Below are 27559 nucleotides of genomic sequence, written 5' to 3'. Positions count from 1 at the left end.
CGTCGAAGACCCGAAATCAAATGTAAATGTTTAATCGTTCATTTTGACCTTTCCGAATACCGGTTCACAAATTTAAAACCATTGATCCAACGAAACGTTATCGGATAAACGAGTGCGATGCAAAACGGTTTGAAGTATTTTCTAAAAAAAAAAGAAAAAAACAGAACAAACACGTTCAGCCTATGCATACAAATTTATCCCGCTACACCCGAAGCCTTTCTTCTTAATTAGTTAATCTCGCCTCGTGTTTATGTACGCGCGCGTGTTACACAGATTGAGCTTTTTTGCCCTTCTTCTCTCCTTCTTCTTCCTTTTTTCTCTCTCTCTCTCTCTCTCTCTCTCACGCTTCGTTGGTATTCCCTATACCGCCAATCTAATCTCGGGGCTTCTCTCTCTCTCTCTCTCTTCTCTCGCTTACCGGCGCTGCCGCTGCTGCCAACCGCTTGCGTCAATATTTACAAAAGCCAACACACGCGATTAAAGTGGCAAAACACGTCTCTCGTATACCCCGCGCGTTGGATGTACATAGCCAGCGGTATGGATGTAATTTCCTTCATCCCCTCGCTCTCCTGCTATATACACAGGCTCCGGGGAATCGCGCGGCAACTCCCGGCGCGACTCGGGCGAGAGCTCGAGATCGCGCAGGGACTCGGTCTACGGCCAGACTCCCAGCCCGTCGTCGGCGGCCGCGGCGGATTCGCAACAACAGGGTGGAGGCGGCAGCCATCAGAGGGTCCACCGGTGCCGGCATCACAGGCGGCGCCAGTCGCAGCAGTCGGTCGATCTGCTCAACAATCAGAGCAGCGTCGGTAGTGCAGCTGCCAAGTATTATCGCAACGACCAGCGGCCGAGCGCCTCCAGTACCGACAGTTCGGCCAGTAACGCAGTCAGGTATACAGCTGATACTACTAGCTAGTAGTTGTAGTGCTACTTGTTCGACGGTGGCTAACGAATACGCACGCGTTTATAATAAATCTCATTTATACCTTGTCGTCAAGAAAATATACCTTTTGTTGAACAATTTAAATTATTCATGCTATTGATCTAGAATTTTACAAGCTATTATAAAATAGTTAGATGAAGTACATACTCAAATTTCATGATAATAGCTTGCACATTTTGGTTTTCAACTTTGAAACAGAAAATTTATTTTTTACGTGTACGGTAAGAAATTGTACTTTTGGTTGGAAAAGGAAAACTATTCATCGCATGGATCCAAATCCAATTTGATACTCTACAACTAATCCAAATGCTCATTTTTAAACTCAATCCACCATTGTTCAATTACAAGGCTATGATATGAATGAAATCAACCACATTCTGACAGTTATTCAGCATAACTAACATTTTTATTTTTCATATAATAATTGCAGAGAACATCTCGAGGCGCAACGCAGCCAGCAGGAGCGATCGAGCAGCTTCGACGCCAAGGCGACGACCAGCTCGCCCACCATGGTCACGGCGACGACGAGCACGTCCGAGGTCAACATCAGCAGCAGCAGCCACTCCGCGTGCCCGAAGCACCATCTGAGCCTCGAGCCGCAGGTGCAGCCGCCGCAGATCGTCACGTCGAGCGTCACGCCGCCGTCGTCGGTCTCGCCGGTCGTCGGCCTCAAAAGCCTGCCCCTGCCCGGCACCACGCCGTCCCAGGGCTCGTCGCCTCTGGCCTCGCCCAATATCGCCGGCACGCCGTCGCATCCGGCCCTGATGGCCGGGCGACGCGACTCCACGACCCAGTGCTACTACAAGAGCCCGGGCGGCGGCAAGGAGACGTCGCCGAACAAGCTGCGACTGACGCGACAGGCGACGGCCATCGACGAGTCGCTGCCACCGCCCGGGGGGCGTAGGGGCTCGCAGCCCACTCTGTCGCCCGACCCGGACGCGGACGGCGGCAGGAAGGCGCGCCGGGACTCGCTGAGTCCGGACTCGGCCTCGTACTCGAGGCGGCGCGACTCGCGCAGCCACCTCAGTCCCGATCGCAACGCCGGGCTGGACAAGCGCGACCTCAGCCCCTGCAGATCGCGCAAAGGCAGACTCAGACGACAATCGACCTCGATGGCGGCCCGATCGCCGAGGTATACTACTTTGAATGTTTTTTTTTTTATTTTGTCATCTTCTCTCTGGTCTGAAAAAATTTACAAAAATATATAATTGTCGTAGATCGCCCGACAGCTCGTCGTGCTCGTCGCGCGATCCCAGCCCGTGCGGCCGGCCGCCCAGCAGCACGAATCAGCACGCCCCGGTGATACGCCGACAATCGACGACCGAGGAGATACTGATAGCCAGGGGCTTTCGTAGGCAGAGCACCACCGAGGAGATGATCAGGTGTCGCAATTTTCGCCGACAGAGTTCCCAGAGCGACGACCAGGTACTTCGGGTATATGTCCCAATTCAGGCTCGAACGGCACGAGCCCACGCTTGTGTATACACGCTATTTTTGTGCAGGAAAAAATGGCTTTTTATATTGATTATCATTATTATTATTTTATGATTTTATTTGATTATGCGCATATCAACGCATCAATGTTGCCGCTGCTTATTGTATATATATATCTAGTCTAATGCTTGAAAGCTTCTGTAAAGAAAAAATAAGCGCATGCCGCAGGCACATCAGCATCGATATGCCGCCACACTTTCGATCTTTATTCTTTCCCCCGTTTCTTTTCTTTTTTTTTGTTGAATTCTCGATCACGATCCGCAGGTACAGCGCTATCGTGGTCGCAGGGACAGCTCCGCGCAGATAACCGACGGCACCTTCGCCTCCATGACCGTGGAGACGTCGAGCACCTTCTTCGACACCAGCACGCAGACGGGTGAGTAGAGTACACGATTCGAGTTTTGAAACTTTGTTTTCGTAAATTGCCGCGTTTATAAACATCCCCCCGTTCGAGCTCGCGGTAAAGCTCCCTGAAAATACCGACAGATGTCAGCAGCGACGATCGCAAGCTCGCGCATAAGCTGATCGCTGAACCGCGCGTTCGTCGATGTGTGCGTGTGTGTGTATGTGTGTGTGCACACGAGCGCGCGCGCGTTGTTACATGCACTATCGCGCGAGCTTGCGCGCCACAGGCTATACTACTACGTGCGATAAAACACAGAGTCCCCATCGTCTGCTGCTGCTGCTCGCGCGGCAGTCAGGCAGTGTATATCGAGTTAGTCGAGCCAAGCAGACGTCTTTTTTAGGCCCTCGCGTGCGCGGGCGGATAGATAGAGAGAGAGACAGGAGTGAGTGTGAGAGAGAGAGCTGCTGCTCGTCAGTGCAGCACAGAGCACAGCACGCGCGCTCTCGTGTGTTTCTCTCTCTCGGTCAGTCATCGTGCACATACGTACAAACAGAGATATATATATATATATAAACGCGATGTGACCGTGCGCATGTAGTGTGTCGCGAGAAAAGCTCGTGCCAGCACAGTAGTCCCCGTTCTCGTGTGTGCGTGAGTGAGCGAGCGAGTGTGTTGGTCCATGCACGTTTTTGTCAAAGACACAGCCTGTGTACACAGCGACGGGCAATTTCCTCGATTTTCACTCGTCTGTGTGTCAGTGTGTCAATTCGATATAAATACATATACGTTTTCATCGTGTTGTCAGTGCGCGGCAGAAGAGGGAGAGAGAGAGAGAGAGAGGAGAGTTTATAACATATCGACACTCGTGTGCTTTTGTATAATGAAAAGGTGCCGTTAGCGCGCGCAGCAGCAGCTACATATGTATATGTATATAGTACAGCGGGGTGCGCGCAAAAATGAATGAAGAGGATGTAACGAGAGAGAGGAAAGAAAGGAGCGCGAGAGACGATGTCAGCCGAGTGTCGTTGTCGTCGTCGTCGTCGTCTTTGCCGCGAGTGGATCGACCCTGTTCGGTGCTTCTCGCGTTATTGTTATGATAAAATACCGTCCATCCAAGGAAATGAAGAAAAAATAAAATATAGATAAATAAATAAATAAATAAATAAATAAATAAACAAAAGCGACGACGACTCGAGTGTGCGTGAGAAATGCGCGATTTCGAAAGGACGAGCCCGCCGCCACGTAATCGTAATTATCATCGCTGTTATCGTCGTCGACATCCTCCTCCTTCTCCTGCTGCTGCCGCTGCTCGACTGCTGTTGCTGTCACTGGCACTGGAAGATCGTCGACACGCTCGTGAACGACGACAACAACAACGACAACGACGACGACGATGATGATGATGATGATCCAAAAGGACTGCGCGCGGCCCGCTACTACTACACGACGACGGCTATCCGCCTCCGTGCCATTGGGGATTAATTAGCCGTGCCATCCATTACGCGTTTATACAAGGGGTAATGCTCGTTCTTGTGTATGTTATATATATATATGCGACGAGCTTAATGTTATATACATAGACAAACATTATAATACATACATCATGTGCAGCAGCAGCAGCAGCACACGTACTACTTACCATAGAGATATATGATGCATGTATGTACGTACCTATAACCGTGCATATATAGGCGCGCGCGCGAGCGACGTGTGTATATCATCAGTGTCAAGGCTGATAAATAGGCGTGTGTATGTGTCTGTATATGTGTGTGCGGCGCGCGACTGTAATAATACACGCGATGCGGGATGAGAGACACGAAGACAGAGAGAGAGAAAGGATATTTATGAAAGGAATCGACCTACTGATGTTGCTTTTTTGTCGTCGTTGCTGTATTTGTTTTTCTTCTTCTTCTTTTTTTTTCATGCCGTTACATAAATTTAGATATCGAAAATATATTATAGAAAAACAAGTATTGAAAATGAGAATAAAAAAAATAATAAAAACAGCTTCGCGCGCAGGCATCGATTTATATTCCTATACGTATACACATTTGCTCCTTGCACAGTTATTGTGTAAACATGAGCGTACACACTCACACATATATATATATATATTTGTAATCCAGGGAGAGATGGAGTTTGAAGAAGATTTATTGGACAGAAATGGTGTGATAATAATACGTACAAATACACGCGCGCACACTTACACTTGCACACGGGAGCTTGCGAGCTTGCGCGTATATGTATATACGTGTACAGAAGTTTTGCGTGTCGGGAGTACGTTACGTTATATATACACGCACATTTATAACTGCGCGCACACACACACAGACGTAGAACACACAGACACATCATTGAGAGAAAGAGAGAGAGAGAGAAAGACGAAGCAGCTCACAACCACTTGTGGAAGTACGCGCGTCTCTCTATCTCTCTCTAACTTGCCTCTTACCGCCCCGCCTTAACGATCGCGAGCTTACGTATATAAATATATACAACGTCCGTGTCTCGGGCAGTTAATAAAAACAAAGAAGGGAAGGAAGTAGAAGAAGAAAAAAATGAAACGAATGATTCGAGCAACAGCCGCAGCTATGTGTACGTGTGAGGGTGTATATATTATTTTATATATAACACACATTCAAGCCAATCCGTGGCTGTGCCTGGTCGGCGGCGGCGGCAGGAAACGTATAATAAGTGTATATGTATACACGGCTGGGCGCTATGAGGGATCGCTCGCGTGCACGAGAAAACGTGAGCGAATGAGACGTATAGGGTATATCTACATAGATATATACACGTAATATATATATTGTCTAAGTGGAGGCGAGGATACAAATATTTCATTCATTAGGATTTCACGCACGCGCGAGTCCACGTACGTAATGTACGAGAGAGAGAGAGAGAGAAAGAGAGAGAGGGACTTTATAGCGTTCAAGAGACATAGTTTTAGTGCTCTCTCTCTCTATGGCTCGCTCGTTCGTTCGTTCTCTAACTCCGCCAGCGCGCTCCGGGGCCGGGGAAAAACATTTACGAGGCGCCGCGAGAGAGATTATTTCATTTGATTAAAAAAAGAAAAAAAAGAAAGAAAAGCTAAAAGGTAGAAAGAAAATGGAATGATTATTATTATTATTATTATTATTGTTTCTTTTTTGGCTCGTATAACTTTAACGAGTTCGAGCGCCGAAGCTAAATCTAGTATACTTGGTTTTGCTGCTTTTGCTGCCGCTGCCATCGTCACGTTATCGAAAATGAGAAAGTCACCTTGTTTTACTGTAGTCAATAAAAATGATGTTTATTATCATATACGTACGGGCGCGTATCCGTATCTGTCCGCGATGATCGGACTGGATATAGGATAGGAATCGACAAAAAAAAAAAAGGAAAAATGTCACGGAGCATATTGTTGCGAGAATATTTATTTGTATCGAAAGTACGATGCGTATTCGGGACATTGATATTTACAGATTTTATTACTAAAATTATTGCTAAAGGTTGCTTTTACAAAATTTTTATCTATATCACATCATTCGCAATTATATAACATCGTCTACAATGTATCTTTAGACAGAGGCATACAATTATCAGAATCCTTGAAAAGATTCTTGTAAAAATAAGATTATTTGTTTCGACGCACTGTCATCTACTTTCTCTTAAGGACGTTCGGAGGTCTCATTCAAAATGCAGCCAAGTTGAATTCTGTTTGTTGATATCAAAATAAAACTTTTCACCGTAAAATTTTGTTAAATTGTTTAGACCTTTCAACAAGGTTTCTTGTGAGAAATCATGAATTTACGACTTTCAATGAGCACAAAAATAATGTAAAAAAACAAAAACTGAAAATACGTACGTATAATAGGAAATTTAATTACGAATAGACCGTTTAGTTATCGAGAAATAAATTGTGTGTAAAAATTCGTGGGTCTTTGTGCGTATCCTAACAAAAATATGTGCTTATTTGACTCTAATCACAAATAGAATATTGTTTCACGCCTAAAATATCGAAAAGAACTCTTCAAAATGATTTTGTGTTATTTCGAAGTTGTCAGTTTCGATTTTTTACCAGGGAAAACATAGGTGCCACCATACGTCCCGCTTCGTCCCTCTCTGAGACCTCCAAACCTCCTTAAATAGCTCCTCGTCGTTCGTCTGCTCGACCAAACGGAACAGATCTTCGTCACTCGTGTGCTCCGCAATTTCGCGGCAAACGGTATACGGCAGGTTCAGTTTACAATAATCCGTCGTATACAGATCGGCTACGAACATTTCGAATTGTGTCCTCATGAAAGCTCTTGCTATGTGTTTCTTTACGATGAGACTCAATTTGTCCATGCCGTCGAGCGTTGGCAAACGCCAATCCATCTTTTTTTTTAAGATACGAGATGCCTTGCTATAATTCATTTGGCAAATTTGATACAGCGAGATGTCTTCGTTGATCATGATACTTTTCAATTGGGCCGCTTCGGTTTCCCATTGATCCGTGAGTTGTTCGACTTTTTCTGCTCTCGCTACGCTGCGATAGTTGGCAATTTGTTGGAGATGTTTACGCAAGCGTTCGACAGTTTTCGGTTCGGCGTAAAAGCCAAACATTTCATGAATGAGTAGGTAATTACGAGTAGCCTCATACGATGGAATCATGTAGTCGTCTTCTGTGTTAATCAGAGAAGAAAAAAAATGAATAACAGATAAATTAGAATTATTGTCATTTGTATAAAATAAAATAGCCTACCATCGATTTCAGAAATGAATACTTCGGTATCTTTTGATCGAGTTTCAATCCAAAACTTCAAAATCTCGTGTCGAGTGTAGAAGTCGAACACGAATCCGTTCGCCACCAATAATCGTATCATCTCGACAAAGTGAAAAATGACGGGATAGTTAATCAATGCGTGCATTGGAAATAGGTTGAACGACATATGCTTGCTCAAAGGGTCGAGACTCGCGCCTCGTTTCAGAAGAGACCTCGTTAGCTCGTAATCCAAGTGAGAAACTGCCCATTGCAAAGCAGTCGAGCCCAGACGATTTTGAGCCTCGATATTCATTCCTTTGGCAATGAGTAAATCCAAGATCGCGTCGATCGGTCCGTCCTCGTCTTTCGAATACCGGCAGTACTTGGAACAGTCGCACACGCGAAGATGGGCGAGCGCGTGCAAGGCAGTCGACCCGCCTCGATCGTCCAGTCGATTCGGGTCTGCTCCGTTCTCCAACAAAATTCGCACGATATTCGGGCGCCTGTAGTGGACGGCGACCTGCAACGGCGAGAGCCTCCATGTGTCGAGATCGACGTCCACGCAGGCGCTCACGAATCGCTGGACTGCCTCGACGTGGTCGGCGAGACAGGCCGCGTGAAGGTACGTGTATCCGTGACCGTCGCAATGATTTTCCGATGCAGTTTCCAAAAAATAATTAATAATGGCCTTGGTTTTTTCGGGAATGGGCAACACATGGACATCGATAGTTATTTTTTCGATAAGATAATGAAGCATGGAATAATTACCGTCGACAATTCTTTCCTCGTGGATATTGAACTCTGCTTGTTCCCGCAGAAATACAAATATTTCTAATCGGTTTTGATGTACCACAAATTTTAAAAAATCTGGAATGTCTGGAAATATGCTTTTATTTTTTATTATATTTACTAAATTCTGTCGAGTACTTGCTATCCGGTAGCTATTGTTTAATTGCACAACGTAACAAAATTGCATGTATCTCGCGATGACATTAGCTTGAGTTTTTAGATCGCTTATCGAATTGTTCAAATATTGTTCCATTTTTTAATTGAACTATTGATAAATTATTTTTCTCGATGGTAAATTTTAATCTTAATACTGAGCACTGAACACTGACAACGAACACCGACTGAGACGATCGAAACTTCACCAAGACTTGAGAAACACATAAAAATATTAGAATTCAGAACAGATATTACCGCTATCACGTATTTATAAAGACTGAAGCAACTGCGTCTCACAATTAGAAACAAAAATTAGATGCCAACTTAAAACACGTGTAATGTGTGGTGCACATAAGATGCCGCGCATGGGTCTTAAAAGCCGCGCGAAGCGCGAAATTCAAATACACTTTCGAGTATAAAAATTGATGAGAAAAAAAGCAGTTGTCGCATAAAATTGAATATTAAAAATGTTCAAAAAATTACTTTTGATTAAAAATAAATCAGTGCTTTTATCCCGATAGGTTGATTATTTATTATTTATTTATTTTCACGACTATAGAATTTTAATTTAAGAAAATTAGAAATAAATAAAATAATTTTGATTGAAAAATTAGGAAGTAAGCTCATAAAAATTAATTTAAAGTAAAAAACAATATGTAACTATTTATTGAAACATTAGTTCGAAGCAAAAACTCAATAATAGTAAAAAATAAAATCTAAATATTTTTTGAAAGTGTTTTCTTAACTTGCATTATTTCTATCTTCCTCTCCCGGCCAAAATTGGGTGACATTGTTTAATAGTTTATTATATTTATATGGCGCAAATGTTCAACCTATATTTTTGATAAGTCCCATCGATAATCGCACGTGTGCTCGCATAATCAAACAAGTCACTTACAATATTAACATGGCCTTTTTTGTGAAATGAATATTAACGAGACGGCGAAGTTTTCCATACGGGCGCAAAGATATCACACTAAAACGTGTTTTTTTTTTTGAGCGATTTTTATAAATGTATATACCACGTCAGCCGAGCTGTATACAACCCTCGATACGTAGTTTCAATAAAGTTAGAGAGAGCCCAAATGAATGCTCACCCTCGGTGGTGAGGCTTTCTTCTCTTTTTTTTTGCGTCGTCTCTCACAGCCATTGAGGATGACGTGCTTACATATAAAATAAAGGTCACGTGCGTGCGTGCGCGAACCAGTATAATAATACAAGAGACAAAAAATTTCCAGTGTCTTCGCTTATACACGCGTAATCGAAAAATCATAATATATATAACACAGTAATATCTCGGACGTACGTCGGACGTGCGGGGGGAGGCTGGCGTACGGAGCAACGTCGTGGCCGCGGGGCAATTTTCGAATTACAGCGCGGCGTTGCGGATCTCTCTCTCTCTCTCTCTGCACGTCGCAAGTAGTAAAATACACGTAGCATACACACATACACACACACACGCGCGCGAAGATGAAATTAATTGAATTCTCTATATAGTTTATATATCCTCGTCCGCCCTTCGCTATATATACCTATATAACGTGTATACGCGCGCGGGGGGTTCCCTCATAATCTCTCGAGGGCTTCGTATAATATAGTTGTTGATTTTCCTCGGCTTCTCGCTCGTATATATATATATTCTCTATATATGTATTATTATATAGATAATAAAGATCGGTTCGAACGACCGTACGAACGAAACAAAAAAAAAATTATATATATCCACTGTGTGTGTGTGTGGCGCGGTGTTGTAACATCGGAGTATTATCGAGACTTTTATTATATATCCGTGATCCTGGCGCTCGCGCGTCAACGTGTATACGTGTGTACGTGTGTATATGTATCTATCGGTGAAAATCAAAGAATCTCGAGCGGTTTTCTTCGGGAGACAAGGAGAGAGAGAGCCTTGAATTTCCTACGTCTTGAAAAAACTTTGTTTCAAATAAGTTCCACTCTTTTCCTTCGCTTGGCTTTGTCTGTGTCTGTGTGTGTGTATGTGTATGCGTCTGTATTATATGTATCCCGCTCGCGAATACATATACGGTATTATATATCTGTAGATATCGCTCGAAACTCGGACTCACCGACTGAAACGAAAGAAAAGGAGAGTTAAGTTACTTAATTAAAAAAGACTTTACAGAGCTCGAAATCTTATTTATTTGCTATAGAGAATCCGAGTTTTTTCTATTTTTTTTTCTTTCCTTTTCTCTCTCTCTCTCTTTTTACAAAGAAACAACGATAAAGTATTATACGAGATCCGAGAGAGAGCTTGGTCGGGCGCGCCGTCACTACTGACCGTGGCGAGAGGATAATACGCGCAATTCAAGATTTTAAAATTCTCACGCGCGTATCCTTCCTCTCTGTCGCGGGTAAATAAATCAGTTTCTCAAAGTAGTAGCGCGCGCACGGCTGGATCCCGAGGTTTTTTTTGCAGCAGTAGCAGCAGCAACGTGAATATATAATATATCCGCAGCCCTAAGGGATAAAGGATAAAAAATTTTTAATCACCCGGGCACTCGCGAGCAGAGTACAAAATCTTTTCTCGGCATCGCGCCGCAGATATATATCTAGAGAGAGAGAGAGAGAGAGGTAATCCGCAAGGCAGAATGCATCACTGATTTCTCGGGCGATAATGCTCGTTTGAGATAGGCCAAGTTCTTTCTTTCTTCCTCTCGTACTCTCTCTCTCTCTCTCTCTTTCTTTTTTGCCTGCGCGCAATCCAAAGGTCGTTATCGACGCCTCCAAGAGAGAGAAAGAGAGAGAGATGATGTATGTATTTATCCAAGGCTTATATATACCGTATACGCAGTATAAGACAGCTTCTAGTTTATCCTTTCTTCGCACACACTGCGCGCGAGGTTTTTTTGTGCGTGGCACGTCGACGTACGTTATGTAAACTTCGGGCTTGGGAGTCAGTCGAGCGAGCTCGAGCGATTCCGAATGGAAAACGTGTATATATACGTTCTATATAGGCCGCTCTCTCTCTCTCTCTATAAATATATTATAGCAGAGCTGCAGTGGCAGCGCATCATGCACTCGGGAACATACGTACATATACATTATTATTTATATAACGTGGGTAATAATTCGCTTAAAAAAATTTCCAATGACGAATTCGGGCGTTTCGGGAGTTTTCTCGATGCTATATATGCTGGCGCGCAGCGAGAGAGAGAGACGTCATAAAATGTACGAATTCCATCACTCTTTGCCCGATTGGTATACGAACGCGGGCACACACACACGTGCACACGTACTCGCGCGCGGGCGTGCTTTATTATCGAAACTTTTTTTTTTTATTATTATTATTATCATTCTTTCGTTGCAATATGCGAGATTGATTTTTCTCTCCCTCGCAAGAGCTCTTTTTTTTTTGCATGCCCAGCGCGCTCGCTGCACCATTTCGGGGTTAATCCTTTTTAGATTTTCTCGCGGTTTTTTTCTTTTCTTTCACTCGCCTTTTTACTTTACTTCTTCTTTTTTTTTCTGTCGCTACTCAGGGTTTGAAAAGTGTCCGTAAACGTAAGCTGACGTGATTTGATTTTCTACGCTCCGGGTGACACGGAGCCGCTCGAGGCGTAGTAGCTCGCTAGGCAGTAGTGGCAAAAGAAGCAAGCAAAAAAAAGGAGGGGGAGGGGGAGAGAAAAAAAAGACGAGAGAGACAGAAAAGCGAGAAGGAAGGAAGGAAGGAAAAAACAGCTCTCGCACGCAACAACCGTATAAAGTTCCCACGCTTCGCCGCGGTGGCATCAGTAGCAGCAGCGGCAGCAGATTTATCAAATAAAAGGATACATCTAATAATGTCACTTTTCCGTGATTTAAAGAGAGAGAGAGACGAGGAGAGGAGCTTTCGGTAGCGGGCCGCGCGCGTCGATGTATAGTGTTTCACGTCACCCCCCAAGCGCATGGGTCATGCGATACATCGAACGCACGTGTAATACGTGATATTTCGATTTACAACTTTGACGCGATTTAATACACGATATTAACGCGGGTGATGTAGAGTGGAATGGACGAGGCTTTGACAAATTATATAACGAAATTTTGCAGAAAAGTTGCGCGCGCGCGTGTGTGGTTGCAAAAATTTCAAGTTTTAATTAATCTATACTAGCGCATCGAAGGCTTGACTGTGTGCGTGTGTGTTTATGTGCGTTATACGTACACGTTATACACGACGCAACGAGGCAAGTTGAAAATTATGGTGTATAAAACTTGCGCCTCCCCGCTGCTGCCCCGCTGCTGCCCCGCCGCCGCCTGACGTGTTATTCGAAGATAATAATTTCGCCCTTATATTACTCGTGTGGCGCGGCGCGCGCGCAGTGTTTTATGTATTCCGAAAGTTTGTCAAAACTCGTATTACGCGCGCGCGCGCGTACACGCTGCTACGGCGGCGAAAATCCTTCTAATTTGTCGCGGGAGTAAACGCGAAATATACGATTCCGGCGCGAGTTTCGCGCGTGTACGTATATAAAACGCGCGCGATATTATTACGCGGAAGCTCGCGAAACAGCGGCGGAAAAAAAAAGATGCATTATATCTTCCGTTATTATTATAGGCTTCTCTTCTCTCGCGTATGTATACACGTCGAAATGCCTATAAGTGCATACACGCTGTGTATAAAATATGTCGAGCTTTAAAATTCGAGTTAAATTCTGCGCGAAGCGTGTGTGTGCATATATATTTTTGAAAAGCGCCACTCGAATGTCATTTCAATGCGCGCGCGTCGAATTTTATATACCGTTTGCGTGTACGTATTTATTCATAAAAAACAAGTGTATATTAAAATTTGAATATGTATTTGAGTATAAACGTTTCGAGTATATAGCGAATCTTTTTTAATTTATGAAAGGTAATTTCGCGATGTTATTAATCGGTGCCTGTTTTTATTGAGACAAGTGGCACAATTTACAGGATTATACCTTACGAATTTCGTCGACAATAATTATCACCCCGATGGTTCGTGTACTTTTTTGCGAATGTAAAACTTTCATTTCAAAAATGTCGGAAAAATTTGAAGAATTATAATCCAGGAATTAATAAATTACATTTTTACTTCGATAATAATTCCGATACAATTTTCAAATATCGTATCATGAAAATCATCGAATTTCGAGTTGAAAAAACCGCTGCCAATTTATTGGCAAAGAGCTTCCTCTTAAAAAATAATGTTAACAAAAGGCCGAGAAAAAAAAACTCATACAGACATTTGTTGGTAATTCAATGTAGTTTCCAAATATATAAACCAAATTGTCCTACGAGGTCTGGTTCAAAATCTCGTTTTCGAGCCTATCACAGAGCTCCCTCTACGAGGAAGCAAAAGTAATAATTGTAATGTAAAAAATATTGCAAAAAGTACTTCAAGTGCCTCGAGTGCTTGAAATATCCGGCTGGTACAATTGTACTTTAAAAGTAGTTGAAAATTACGAGTATTTTTTTCGCAGTGTACACAATATCGCTCATTCGAAAGAGAGAGAGAGAGAGAAAAAAGGATCGATGAGTGATCCGTTCGATTTCTATCTCTCTTGTGTGTGTGTATGTGTGTATGCGCGCGCGCGTCCATAATCGAATTACTTTTCAATCCTTGTGCGCCTTGAATATCTCCCTCTCTCTCTCTCTGTCTCTCTATTCATATATATCTATGTATGCAAGATAGAGAGAGAGAGAGAGAGATGGTCAAGTGACCAAGGTGAGAAACTGGAGCGAGCTTTAATGGCCTTTTAATTGAAATTTTTTTCCTCTCCTATTTCCTTTAGGCGAGAACAAAACGTATAGGCGTTTTCTTTTTATCATTCTCCTCTTCATCTTCTTTTTCTTTTTGTCACGCTATGTAGCACCCGCGTCCATTAGCGTCAGCAAGTATGTATGGATCTAATATCGAATATTTGTGACGCCAGACAGTGTGTGTGTGTGTCTGACGAAACAGCGGGCTTTACTACTGAATCCGCATATTGTACACACATATATCCGCCCGCTATGCACACGTACGATAAAAGTGACGAGCTAGAGGGAGAGAGATTCTTCGAATGCGTTCGAGAAATGAAATTTCGCTAAAATTAAATTCTCACGCGCGCGCGCGCAACGATGCACGTGGCACGGCACAGCGTACAGCACAGCACAGCACAGCACAGCACAATTCAATTTTAAACTCGACGATTTATACGCCTCGCGCGTTTATTTATTATATACGAGAGGGCCCGCGAGGCTTTTACCGCGGCGGCACGCGTAATACACGTTGTATGTAGCTGTTGTATATAATACACGAGACCGCGAAAAAAGCACCCGCAGGGGGTCGAACAAAAAACACGCACTAATTTTTTTCTAATTTTTCTTCTTTTTTCTTTTTTTGCTCCGTTCTCAAGGCGGCGGTGGTAATCTCGCGTGGTCGAGAGGGTATTTTAATAAAATTTTCTCTCTGGTTGCGAACGAGAGAGAGAGGGAGGAGGATGATGATGAAGAGAAAATAGGACTGAAGTCTGCGTGTGCCGGATAATGTTGCGGAGAGCAAAGTTAAGTGCCATATATACGGAGTGAAGACGCGAGCTTGATACTCTCTCTTGCTCTCGTGCATCTCATAAATATTGATGATATGCGAGAGTGAGCTGCTGCTGCTGCCACATACTCTTTTTATTTTGCATAAGAGATTGAGGCATTTCAGATTGATTAGAATACTTATGTACAATATCTGCGCGCCGTAACTTTGCATACAAGGTTGTAATTTTTTTCCCTCCTCCTCCCATTTTGCCTCTTTCCCTTCCCTCTTCATCTTCTGAACGCTGTGTACCACTAGACTTTGAAGTCGGATAGGATATCGATCGTCGAATGAATTTCAGGTCGATAGGGAGAAATTTCAATTTTGCCTTTTTCTCCCTCTCTCTCCCTTTTTTTTATTCTCATAAAGACGCGAAAAGTTAAAATATTAACAAGATTCGAGATTTTGCTCATATATATAGCCGGTGTGTATAGCGAACGGGTGCATATACATATAGTCTACATTAAGAACGAGAGCTCGAGATCGATTGAGCGGAAAAATTTCGAGTATACGTGTACGTATCGGCAAGTCAAAGTTTCCGCGTAAAAAAAAGCTTTTAGAAATAACATCATGCACTCTCCCTCGAGAGAGAGAGGGAGAGAGGCAGCAAAACATTTATATATTCAATAAAAAAAAAAAAAAAAAAAATGACGATGTAACCTCGTTTACAGCAGTAGCAGAGCGTACGCGTGGTATAAAAAATTTTCGAAATCCCGCGCGATTATTGGTGCAAGATGTAAAATTTTCGATTTATTATCGAAGTATACGTGTTCAGCTCGTAGTACACGCGTACGTGGCGTACGGTTGATTTATTCAATAAAGGCACGCGCGTGTGTGTAGCGTAGTGTAGAGAGAGGGAGCTTTACGTAACGTTAAACAAAAACAGACGCGCGGAAAGATAGAGCTTTTGCTCTCTGTCTATCTATCTATCTATCTCGCTCACTCTCTCGAGGGGGTATAGAGTGGATTTTCATCACACGTAATATCAAAGGTAAACTTTGTATTTGTTCTGTATTTTTATTATTTTCTTTTTTTTACTCTCTCCCTCTCTCTTTTTCGGCGCGTCTCGCTCTGTATATACTTTTGCGCGCCGCGCTCCGCGCGATGCATATGGTGTGTCTGTGTGTGTGCGATGCTCGTTGAGCGAGCGCAAAAGTGGAACACTTTATAGTAATGAAAAAGAAAAGCTCGCTCTTGCGCGCTTGCTCTCTCTCGCGAGCCCAAGCGTATATAGTAGCAGCAGCGGTATACTACCAGTGCAGGCAACAACGCTTTAGAAAAGTGAAAAATAAAAAGGAAAATAAGACAGATAAGAATAAAAGAAATAAAAGAGAGAGAGAGAGAGAGTCTGAGCGAGTTCCATTCGTTGACGCTCGTTTGAAAGATTAGACTTTTCTCTTTCTTCTCCTCAACCCCCCTCTCCCTATATACTCTATTTCGCGCTCTCTCGCGCGCGCATTATATTTCGCTCTCTCGAATGGAAAAAAAAGGCAATTTAACTCGGCAGTTATGTTAACGCGCATCGTAAATACATTATATATAAGTATATGTAGGCGTATAGAGAGGGCGAGAATCGACGTGCACACCGTCGCGATCATTTGTAAGAAGTTACTCGCGCGCTTTATAAAATCGGCTCCGTACGTAAATCGCATTTGATTCCAAAAAATATTCTCTCGCTCTCCTCTCGTCCTTCTTATCTTTTCGAGCGCAGGTATATAGGGGGGGAGAGGCTTACGCGCGCGGTAAATTTTCGCGCGAAATCGAAGAATATCATACACACACATGGTAGTTGAGAGAGAGAGAGAAGCGTGTTATAGTAGAGCACGTACGTAGCATAATATGTAAATGTATTATATCGTGTGCCATACAGGTACGACGTTCGAGATATATAGCGCTAGATATATAAAGGCACAAGGTAAAACGTCGCACGTGTGTGTGTGTGTGTGTGTGTATGTGTTTGCCAGAAGAGCAGAAATGGTGGGACCACACCCTCTCGCTCGCTCTCTACTCTACTACTCGGACCGTGTATATAGATACGTATATATATGCGCGCGGCCAAGCACTACCATACACGACCGTAAACGAGTTAGATACACGCTCTGGCCGTAAATGCATGTGTGTGCGTGCGTGCGTGTGTATGTAACTTTATGGATAGGAGCCCCGGTGTATATAACACGCAACAGATGAAAAGTACACCCGCACACATGTGTGCAGCTGTCCGAACCTCGGGTATATACTTTTAGCCCTCGGGCTGGCCTTTCCGCAAGCGCGTCTAATTGCTTGTCAAAATGCGTGATTTTCAACGATACAGACCAAGGAAAGAGAGAGAGAGAGAGAGGAAGCAAAAAGCCCTGCGGTATAATATGTACACACACGTATATAACAACTAGACCCCGACTGCGCCGTGGCAGCTTTCAGATTTCTTTTCCTCTCTCTCTCTCTCTCTCTCTCTCCCTCTTTTTCGCCGTGAAAATGGGATCGATCGTGAAAGTGAGAGAGAGAGAGAAAGAGGTAAGTTTTATCTCATATCGTCGAGTTTTTTTTTTCATTTTTTTTTTAACCGCTCGTCCGCTTTGTATGCTCTGTGTTTGCCAAAGGTATGACACTAACACACTCACACACACACATACGTGCAGATATAGCTGTAGCAGTGCAGCTGCAACGGTTGATGCTGCTGAAATTAAAAGAGGATGAGACGGGAATACATAAAAAAAAGAAAGAAGCACCGCTGCCGCGATCGTTGCTGCTGCTGCTGCTGCACACTTTGAGGAAAAGTTTAGTCGCTGCTATTGCACGTGTGCCTAGAGATATATTATTATACGATAAAAGCCCCGAGACACACGCGGATTATGAATCGATTAAAGTCGCCCCTTTTTTTCTCGGCGCGTTATATACACATTAGACGGTACTACTACAACGCATCGGGCGCCATACCGCTGACAACAACTTGTACTCGATGAAAATTGCCGTACGTTGTGTTTTCGTTACTTGCGGCCGCGCGCGCCCCGGTGATGTGCAAAAAGTCCCTCTGTCCGCGCGATACATATATAATAATGACGAATCGATTTTCTCGCCTGGCCTCTAGCCTAGTCGTTGTCGTCGTTGGGTGTTATAACACACATACGCGACAAACACATCGGCGCGCGAAGTGAACGGTTTTATTGCTTTGACACCTCTTCGACGTTAACGTACGTATGTACACATGCATTTTGTATATGTACGTACAGGAGTGTGGGCACACATACATATGGGTCAGATTCAGAATTTTTCAAATAAACCTGCGGGCGAGGTTCATGGATTTTCCTGAAATTTTGGTATGTTATAGTACATGATAAAAAATTGCCAAAACCAAAATTTTGGACCCCCTCCCCCCTCCTACCCCCCTCCTCCCCTATAGACGTCCATTTTCTATCTATATTTTTTCTGAAGGCCTGAAGCTATTAAAAAATCTGAAAAAATTCATGAAGGTACTTTTCAACAATCCAAACAATCTCGAATTTTTTCAGATTTTTCGAGTGCTTCAGGCCTTCAGAAAAAATCATTGAAAATTTAAATTATTTTATTTTCGGTGAAATGGTTCGATGTACCAGACCGGAGTATTTTTTTCTGAATTCTGACGTCAAAAAACGATTCCTTGAATTTTTTCAGAATTTTTCATTCATGTCCATTCAGCCTAGAGCTGAAAAACCGCTTTTTTTCACGAAAATAATTTTTTTAAGGCGCTACGGAGCCTCAAAAAATCTGGAAAAATTTTTTTCTCATTTTGTTCATCAAAATACATAATCTCAAATTTTTTCAGATTTTTTAATTGAAGGCGATAGCGTCTGGAGCCGAAAAACGTTATTTTTAACAAAAAAGGTTCCTGGAACCCGATGGTTCCGGTAAAAAAATTTGAAAAAATTTTTTTTGAATTCCTTGTCAAATTTTAATAAATTTTGACCGTCGCAAAATTTCGATTGGAGCTTCCTAGCTCATTCTAGAGCATAACAAAGATTAATGCGAAATTCTGAAGACATTCATCATATTTAAATTTTTTTCAGATGTCTTCAGAATTTCGCATTAATCTTTGTTATGCTCTAGAATGAGCTAGGAAGCTCCAATCGAAATTTTGCGACGGTCAAAATTTATTAAAATTTGACAAGGAATTCAAAAAAAATTTTTTCAAATTTTTTTACCGGAACCATCGGGTTCCAGGAACCTTTTTTGTTAAAAATAACGTTTTTCGGCTCCAGACGCTATCGCCTTCAATTAAAAAATCTGAAAAAATTTGAGATTATGTATTTTGATGAACAAAATGAGAAAAAAATTTTTCCAGATTTTTTGAGGCTCCGTAGCGCCTTAAAAAAATTATTTTCGTGAAAAAAAGCGGTTTTTCAGCTCTAGGCTGAATGGACATGAATGAAAAATTCTGAAAAAATTCAAGGAATCGTTTTTTGACGTCAGAATTCAGAAAAAAATACTCCGGTCTGGTACATCGAACCATTTCACCGAAAATAAAATAATTTAAATTTTCAATGATTTTTTCTGAAGGCCTGAAGCACTCGAAAAATCTGAAAAAATTCGAGATTGTTTGGATTGTTGAAAAGTACCTTCATGAATTTTTTCAGATTTTTTAATAGCTTCAGGCCTTCAGAAAAAATATAGATTGAAAATGGACGTCTATAGGGGAGGAGGGGGGTAGGAGGGGGGAGGGGGTCCAAAATTTTGGTTTTGGCACTTTTTTATCATGTACTATAACATACCAAAATTTCAGGAAAATCCGTGAACCTCGCCCGCAGGTTTATTTGAAAAATTCTGAATCTGACCCATATAGATAAGCTGTACCGACCGAACGTCGTTCGTTTGTGTCAGGTATTCTGTTATATACATATAAATAATATGTATACAGGAACGAACGCACGAATAATTCCGTTGATTAATCAATTTCGATAATGTACGCGCGCTCGATGTTGTTTCTAACTAACGGTGTATGTAGGGGGTGTGTGCGCGCGCGCGAGTGACCGATTTTTCGAGTTCTATATATACTCGACTGAAGTTGGCGCGGACTACGTTGAGTTCGAGTCTCGAGTGTTCTAATCGAGGCAGGAAAATTGGGATTCAATATATTTTTGATTTGTGTTCGGACTTTGGTCTCGATACGTTGTCGTGGTAATAAATACACGATTTAAGGTCTTTTAATGCGAATGATAGTGTGTTTATCGTTAGAAAAATTGAAACTCTTCTTTAAATTTTATTTATTTATTCGAATGAAAATTACCGCAAGTTTACTTAGTTATCGCGCTCGGTATCGCAGAGACTCGTCATATTTAATTGCACCCAATCCGACACTTTCCGGTCACAGGCCCGCGCGCTATCCGATGTTTCTCGGCGCATCTTCAAAAACATCTTACATTTTTATGAAAAATCAAGTCTTTTTGCTTGAATTTAGGGCAAGGGAGCTTCCCGAATGATATGCAGGATAATCACTGCTGTGAACGAGTTTTTCTCTATTTTTTTTTATCGTGCCAGGCATTACGAAACAAAGTTTCAAAACTCGAAATCAGTCAAACGTAACTCGCAAAAAAAAACTCGAGCAATCAAAATAAACTCGAGTATGTACTCGAAAAACATTAATCGAGTACCCGAGAATTCGAGTACTCGACTCGATTTTTTTCCTGTACTTATACGAGCTTTCAGTTTATAGGTCATTGTATAACGTTCTTTTGCCTTTGTCGCACATTTCCAGAGCCATCCCCGCTTTACGACAACAACCACTACCACGAGGAGTGCCTAAAATGTAACAGCTGCGGCCTCAATCTCACGGGACCCAATCAAAAACGGGCTCGCAGGTAAATCACACACACATTTTCGTTGCTAAATACGCTCGCGCGCTTGCAGCGACGATATTATACAATGAAATACCAGCGCGTTATAGCGTTTAAATGCGTTTGCATAAATTACGTATATAAAATGTATGTATGACAGATTCAAAAATCAGATACTTTGCGACCTGCACTTCGCCGACGTAGCACTGATGGAGACGTCGGACTTTATGCAGCAGCTGCGGGCCTTCAAGCCGCAGAGCCTGGGCTGCGCCGTGGCCCGGAGAAAGTCCTCGACCACACTGATATTCCCGTTGCCTCCTCAGGCCTGCTCAGGTATGGAATATTGTAACAAGTGCCATCTAACCACTAATATTTTTATGTAATATACCGGGATATATAATTGCGACACTTTGTTTTATCATGTATGGAGTCGATTACGACATCTAGCGGTTAAACTCAAAGTTCAGTCGCTAATGAGCGCGCCAATAGGTTTCTCTCTGTCCTTTACTGTACACATATACTGATAGTATACACCATCATTTATTATTTAGTCACAAATAACATTCTTTAAAAAAATATTAAGACTAAAATTTTTTTTTATTGTTAAAATAAAAAAGAAACGATAAATAGTTGTTAAAGAAAAGCAGTCAATAGTAAAATGTCAATATAATTTCGAACGAAGGAAAAGTAAAAAAAATAAAACTTGATCCATTGATCCAAAAAAATTGGCCCATTTTTTGTCGAATATGTATGTACAAAAAGATCATTCAAACTCATGCAGAATTATCAATATTTATTTTTTTTAACTTTTCCTTCGTTCGACAACTGGTCAAGAGTATAAATTTTGAGAAATATGTCGAATTTTTGTTTTCCGATTATTCTGTCAGGAAATATCCTGCTTACCTCGGGGCAACAGAATAACCGAGGAAAACTGATAAAAAATCAATAATTTTCAATATTGCTTTCTCATAGAGGAAGTTATGTGATAGGCTTCAAAATGAGATTTGGAGCCAGACGTCGTTGTAAAAAAGCTAAAACAGTCATTTTCTTTACTTTAAATGAAACCAAACATCATTTTTAATCAAATACCTCGCGACGTCATTACCTCATATTTTATGTACTTTATTAATGGGAAAAATTTGAAATGAATCGGTCGTGTAGATTTTCAGCTTCAGTGTCCGCCGTAATCGATTTTTTTTCTTTCAGTTGTGTGAGAAAATTTGCTGTAGGTAGCATATTTTTCGCTATTTTGAGCTGAAAATCTAACCGAATATTCTTCAAAATAACTATAATTTATATAATTAATAGATAAATCTATTTTTCTATGAGCTCAAAAAAAAAGTTATTGAAATTATGCTCGAAAACTATCGAATAGACCCTACCCCCTCCTAAACGTTTCAGTACTCACTATTGTTACTTTTTCCCGCGTAGTTTTCTCATCTCTGTACAGATCGTAGCATAGTTAGTACACGTTAGTCGCCGGAGTCTAAACAAAGCACCAAAAATCGGGTCGACCGTAGCAAGCGATTTTCGTAAAGATAGTGAAAAATATTTTACATTTGAAGCGAACATGGCTTGTAATCGGCGCACAACGCCGTCCCCCGACCAACGTGATTTTAAAAAATCAAAGAGAGAAGAAGAAGAAGAATCAGACACCTCGGTAGAAAATGTCGATCCGAAGGCCGAAAAAGAAGAAAAATCGGAGAGTTCACGAGAAAATGTCAATTGGAAGGTCGAAGAAAAAGAAAGATTGAAGGGTATACTAAAAAATGTCAATTGGAGTACCGAGAAAGACCGAGCTTTCTTTCTCCCCCGATTTGAGTATTTGATCGATTATTGGGAGGGCCAACTTCCTAATCTCCGGGATCTGTTCCAGCCTGGTGAAACAGAGCGTCTTGTCTCGGATTGCGTGAAGTACATAATCGACAGAGGCAATTACAAAGCAGGTATCGGTGAGTTTAAGGTGTTGACCGAATTGGTGCTACCAAGACTTGCCGGTACGAACTTGGACCGATCGACGCCTCTGCACATCATCTGCAAATTCAAATCGGTGAAAATAGATCACGTCCTATTGGCGAAGATGTTCCTCCGCGCCAATGGCAAATTGATCAATCCCGTGCGAATAGATAGCCAGGACGGGTTGGGTAACGCCCCGTTGCACCTGGCCATACTTCACAGCAAGAGGAAACTGGCCGAGATTCTTCTGAGAAGCGATGCCGATCCGAACTTGGCCAACGAGGAGGGCGAGACTCCTCTGCACCTCGTCTGCAGGAGACACCGCGAACGTTACGACGATAGCAAGGATCAGGATGATGTGAGCTTGATCGAGTCGTTCTTCAGGATAGTCGACCAGAAGCAAAAGACGCTCAAACACGATGCCCGGGACAAGAAGGGCCGGACCGCGCTTCAATTGGCCGTGGCGAATCTTTTACCGGAGGCGGTCAGTGCCCTTTTGAACGTCGGTGCCGACCTGTCTGACTTCGTATTCCCTACCGACTTCGGCGAGTTCCTGGAATCATTCGAACGCGAAATAAATGTGCTGGAATTATTTAAGCCCGAAATATCTGAAGATAGCCGGAAATTTCAAGCGATAGTCGACGCCACTGCTGTCGTCCGGCGTCTGAATTTGAAAAAATACGCTTTGAAACGCAGCGACGCCTTGACGATGATGAGATTGTTCGCCGAGTGCGGATTGTACGAGTTGTCGGCGGATCTCGACGGTCAACCCTGGTACGACGACGAAGATGTCTGGGATCTCTTGAAAACGGTAAAGATAAGAAACGGTCGATCGTTCTACGATCTCGTGCAGTTACCGCTCGACGAGGCGTGCAAGCAATACCAGTACAGGGACTATCTGCTCACGCACAAATTGAACAAATATTTGTGTCGAAAATGGGGGGTGAGCAGCGAGAAACTCGACGCGAGGCTGGGCGCGATACTTTTAAGAGGACTCTTGCGAAAATTCGCGGCGATCGTCGATGATCACGATGCGATCGTCGACGATCTTACCAACGAGGATTTTTATCGCGCGTGTCTGGTGGCTGCGGGAGAAAGCTCGTGATGGCCGATGAGCTCGCTCGCGGTATTTTTAATGACTGATACAATGTAATTTTGCATATATTAATTTTAAATGAATAAATGATAAATGTGAATTTTTATTTTTATTTCTTATCGACAAGCACAGTATCGAACGTAAGAGATCTGAAATCGTACATTCGTTACCACAAAACGTTACAGAGACCAAAGTTATTGGTACACACCAAAAATATAAATATATTATCATAATAACAATTAATATCTTGTAAACAACATTTCAACGGTATAATGTATGAGTTCTAAGTATACATGAGAGCTGAAATAATAACAGTACAGAAATAGCAGTGCCAGTAAGTGTATAATGTAAGAGTGAAAATTCGAGAGACTTATACAATGTTGTGTTTAGATCGACATACATTTAAAAATCCAAATTACCAAGCACGTCGCAAATGCCATTATTGCTGTAAGATTTTACTGACTAAACAAAAATTGGACAAAAATTTGTTTGCGAAAATTGCGGGAGATCCTTTGATACGAAACATATAGCTTAAATGTCCACGTTATGAATGTCCATCAAAAAATTAAAAATTGCACGTGCGATTCGTGCGGAAAGTTTTTATTGTAATAAAAGTAAGCATAATAAACATATTGCTACAGTTCATGCAAAAATAAATGAAAACATGCGTAACGAATGTGGAAATTCTTTCCAAGACAAAAATAACTTGAATAAATACGTAGTTAATAAATAATAGTTAATAACGCGCAGTTAAATATGCGTCCAGAAACCCAAAATTCGACCAAAACGAAAAAAGGACCCTGAAACTATTATTTCGCTTTTCTTGGTTCGATCTTTCCAATCGATTTGTTTATTTAATTCGAAGTCATGCGAGCGTCGAACGGTCTATTGCAAAACCGTTGCTCGATCTCTGTGAAGTCTATTTTTTTTCCTATCACGCGATTATCACGCGCGCTTCCCTTTTTCGGTTTTTTACGGGTCAGCTGCCCTCACACCTCCGACACGGGCCTCGAGAAATTTCACTTCGAAAAATAGGGACAGAACGCAGAAAAGAAACGACGATCCACGAGCACGTACGACGACGCAACCGACACCGCACCCCGTTTTTCTCCGACACGCGCCGAGCGCTCGTCTTTTTTTCACGCTTTCTTCTTTCGCGCGCATCGATGCTATATATATGCAAGAGAGCAATTAAATCTTTCTAGATTAAAAGTGCGGGCACAATGGCAGTCGTCGTCGTTATATTCTCATCCTTTCTTTCTTTCTGTTTTTTTTTTTTTCGGCAGCCGCCGCCGCCGTTGTTTTAACGATTCATAACCGATGTAAACGCGAGAATGCACGCCTTGTATAATCGCCGTCCGTGCGGCCAGGCCGCGTATATACNGGGGGGGGGGGGGGGGGGGGGGGGGGGCTTTTAACGAACGCCAGTAGCGCGCGCCTATACATTATATTATTATTGTATTATATACGTATGTATAATAATAACGTCCCTTTTGTTGAAACTCGCGAGGCGTATTGTATACACGCGACACTTATATACCCGGCGCATTTCTATACGTAATATTCCGAAAATATAATAACGATATAATACGGTATCATTGCGTTTTGCGCGCGCGGGGCTCGTAATAACATTTCGCGTATCGCAATGCACACACATACACACATGCGACCGCCACAAATGCGTGCATATACGTACGTACATACAGACATAAAATTGGAAAGTGTGTCGAGCTCTCTCTCTCTCGGGGAGCAGCGGGCTTTATATCGATTGCAGTTTCTCTCGCTCTTTCCATGTAAATTTACATACACACGCGTATATACGTACGTATATATGTACGTATACGATACGCGATCGCAGCTGAAAAGTGCACCCGAAAGAATCGTATATATTACAAGGCGTATATATGTGTATGTATGCTGTATTATACGCGGCACCGGGTATTGTGCTGCTGTTGCTGCTGCGCACAGCTTGACTACGTGTGTGTGTGCAAGGACTGTATATGTAGGAACGTAAGCCATAAAAATGCACGACGTGCGCACTCCGCGGAGTAAGTACAGCTCATAAATTTTGATGGAAGAGAGAAAGAAAGGAAGAAGTCGAAGACGAAGAAGGAGAGAAAGGGGTGAGAAGTAATTGTGTGCTCATCTTTCTAGAAGAAGAGGCAGTGAGCAGCAGCAACGCGACTCTGCGAGCTTGTAAACGCGATATAGATTAGGGAATCTCGCGCGAAAAATAAAAACTGTCAACTTTGGTATATGAGTAAGAGAGTGATGCAAGCTTTTATACATACACACAAAGTGTATAAAACACACACGCGCGCACGAATGATGTATAAAAGAGCAATGACCCGCTTTTAAAAGCGAGCTTGCGTGACTTATATAACGGAATACGGCGTCGGTGGCGGCGTCGGCGGCGACGAGGAGGGAAAAGTTGATGTTGAGATATAATACGTCGTATAATGAGGTTCGCAAGCTCGTGGTGTGCAGAGCATGGATATGCGCGCGTGTGTGTAAAGCGATGATAACGAGCTTTGTCACGTAGACGCATATATAGTAGCAATAGTAGTATATCGGGACTTCACCACAGGTGGTTTTCCTCCGTTCATTTTTTTTTCCTTTTTTTTTTTTCAAAATTTATATATCAAGATCGAACTACTTCTTGACTGGAAACTAAGATCGACGCGAACGTACGTGCGAGCTATATGTATGCGGAAAAAATTTTGAAATGTTTCCAAGCCGAAACACAAACCAATCGAGAAAAGCGAGGCTATGAGAAGTCGATGAATATATCATATTTTTTTCATCCTTTTACTTCTTTTTTTTTTCTATCCATAAAATGAAGATGAATAACGGGATACGTCGATCGTTGACATATGAAATTGCGGGGCTGCAGCTTATAATGCATACACGGAGAGATATAAAGTTCCGATACTTTTCATACGTGCATATACTGTCGCTGAATATAATGCGACTCGGTCGTCGTCTATACCACTGCTTCTCTATAAATTAATAAGGATCTCCCTGACTCGCTGCGGCAATGTCCCGTCGTCGTCGTCGTCGTCGTTGTCATCCGTTGTGTGCGCCCGCGCGGCGAAATAATTCCCAAACAAATAATACAATATTGATTCGCGCGCGGGGGGCGGGGGGAATGCGGCGAAGCGAGAGAGGGACGCAAAATAGAGTAAGATATACCGAGAGATGGGCCGTATATATACCGACAGATTCAGGTCATTTCCAGCTGCACAGAAGCTTATAAAGGACTTCCTCTCTCTCTCTCATTCTCTCGCGGGAGGATCTTAAGACAACAGCGGCGGCGGGTATATATAGCCGCAGTCAACTCGACAATATCGTTAGCTATTCTCTGTCTGACGCGGAAACTTTTGTGCTGCTGCTGTGCGTGCGTGAAGTATGTGTGGGTGTGTGTGTGTGTGTTTATTATAGTCGCGCGCACGTGATTTAATTGACAGATGCATATTTTAGCGATGCTGAGTGAGAGTGAGAGTCGGGAGCATGTGCTATATATCGTATACTCGAGTGCACAAGAGGATAAAGAAGAAAGAAGAGAGAAGAAAGGAGAAGACAACGATCGTAGGCGTGTCACTTTAAGTTTGAATACCAAGCCCTGGGATTGAACCAGTGGGCTCGACGTAAGCTTGGTGTTCTACCTTACAGTGATTCGATTGCGATCCCACCCATCGGCAGCTGCCTGGCCACGGATCGTTACAA

General features: G+C 42.5%; 2 protein-coding genes across 5 annotated transcripts in view; one reads left to right on the top strand and one right to left on the bottom strand.

Annotated features, from left to right (window-relative positions):
* The window catches only part of LOC106654195, a 126893-nt gene that overhangs the window by 70337 nt on the left and 28997 nt on the right, over positions 1-27559 (top strand). For 2 of the 4 annotated variants that reach the window (XM_023459478.1, XM_023459474.1), the window contains exons 5-10: positions 585-891; positions 1374-2075; positions 2161-2377; positions 2702-2813; positions 20703-20805; positions 20942-21114. In XM_023459478.1, coding sequence (XP_023315246.1) covers positions 585-891; positions 1374-2075; positions 2161-2377; positions 2702-2813; positions 20703-20805; positions 20942-21114 — 1614 coding nt within the window. The remainder of the gene's footprint in view (positions 1-584; positions 892-1373; positions 2076-2160; positions 2378-2701; positions 2814-20702; positions 20806-20941; positions 21115-27559) is intronic. The other 2 variants (XM_023459476.1, XM_023459475.1) reach the window with 2 other exon arrangements.
* LOC106654196 lies at positions 5870-8779 on the bottom strand. The gene is made up of 2 exons (XM_014373953.2): positions 7507-8779; positions 5870-7426 (listed from the first exon to the last, which is right to left on the bottom strand). The coding sequence occupies exons 1-2, from the start codon at positions 8546-8548 to the stop codon at positions 6837-6839; spliced, it is 1632 nt and encodes a 543-aa protein (XP_014229439.2). The 5' UTR covers positions 8549-8779; the 3' UTR covers positions 5870-6836.

The sequence above is a fragment of the Trichogramma pretiosum genome, unplaced genomic scaffold, assembly GCF_000599845.2.
Source record: "Trichogramma pretiosum strain Unisexual culture from Peru unplaced genomic scaffold, Tpre_2.0 scaffold61, whole genome shotgun sequence".
Classification (NCBI taxonomy): Eukaryota; Metazoa; Arthropoda; class Insecta; order Hymenoptera; family Trichogrammatidae; genus Trichogramma; species Trichogramma pretiosum.
The sequence above is the reverse complement of the archived record's forward strand: the minus strand, read 5'-3'. Positions and strand labels throughout refer to the sequence as shown.

Bases quoted from the DNA above. Each gene is read 5' to 3' on its own strand.
- LOC106654196 (XM_014373953.2), bottom strand. From the start codon at position 8,548: ATGGAACAATATTTGAACAATTCGATAAGCGATCTAAAAACTCAAGCT. The intron at 7,427-7,506 runs GTAGGCTATTTT...TGATTAACACAG, and splicing joins ATTCATTTCTGAAATCGATG to AAGACGACTACATGATTCCA.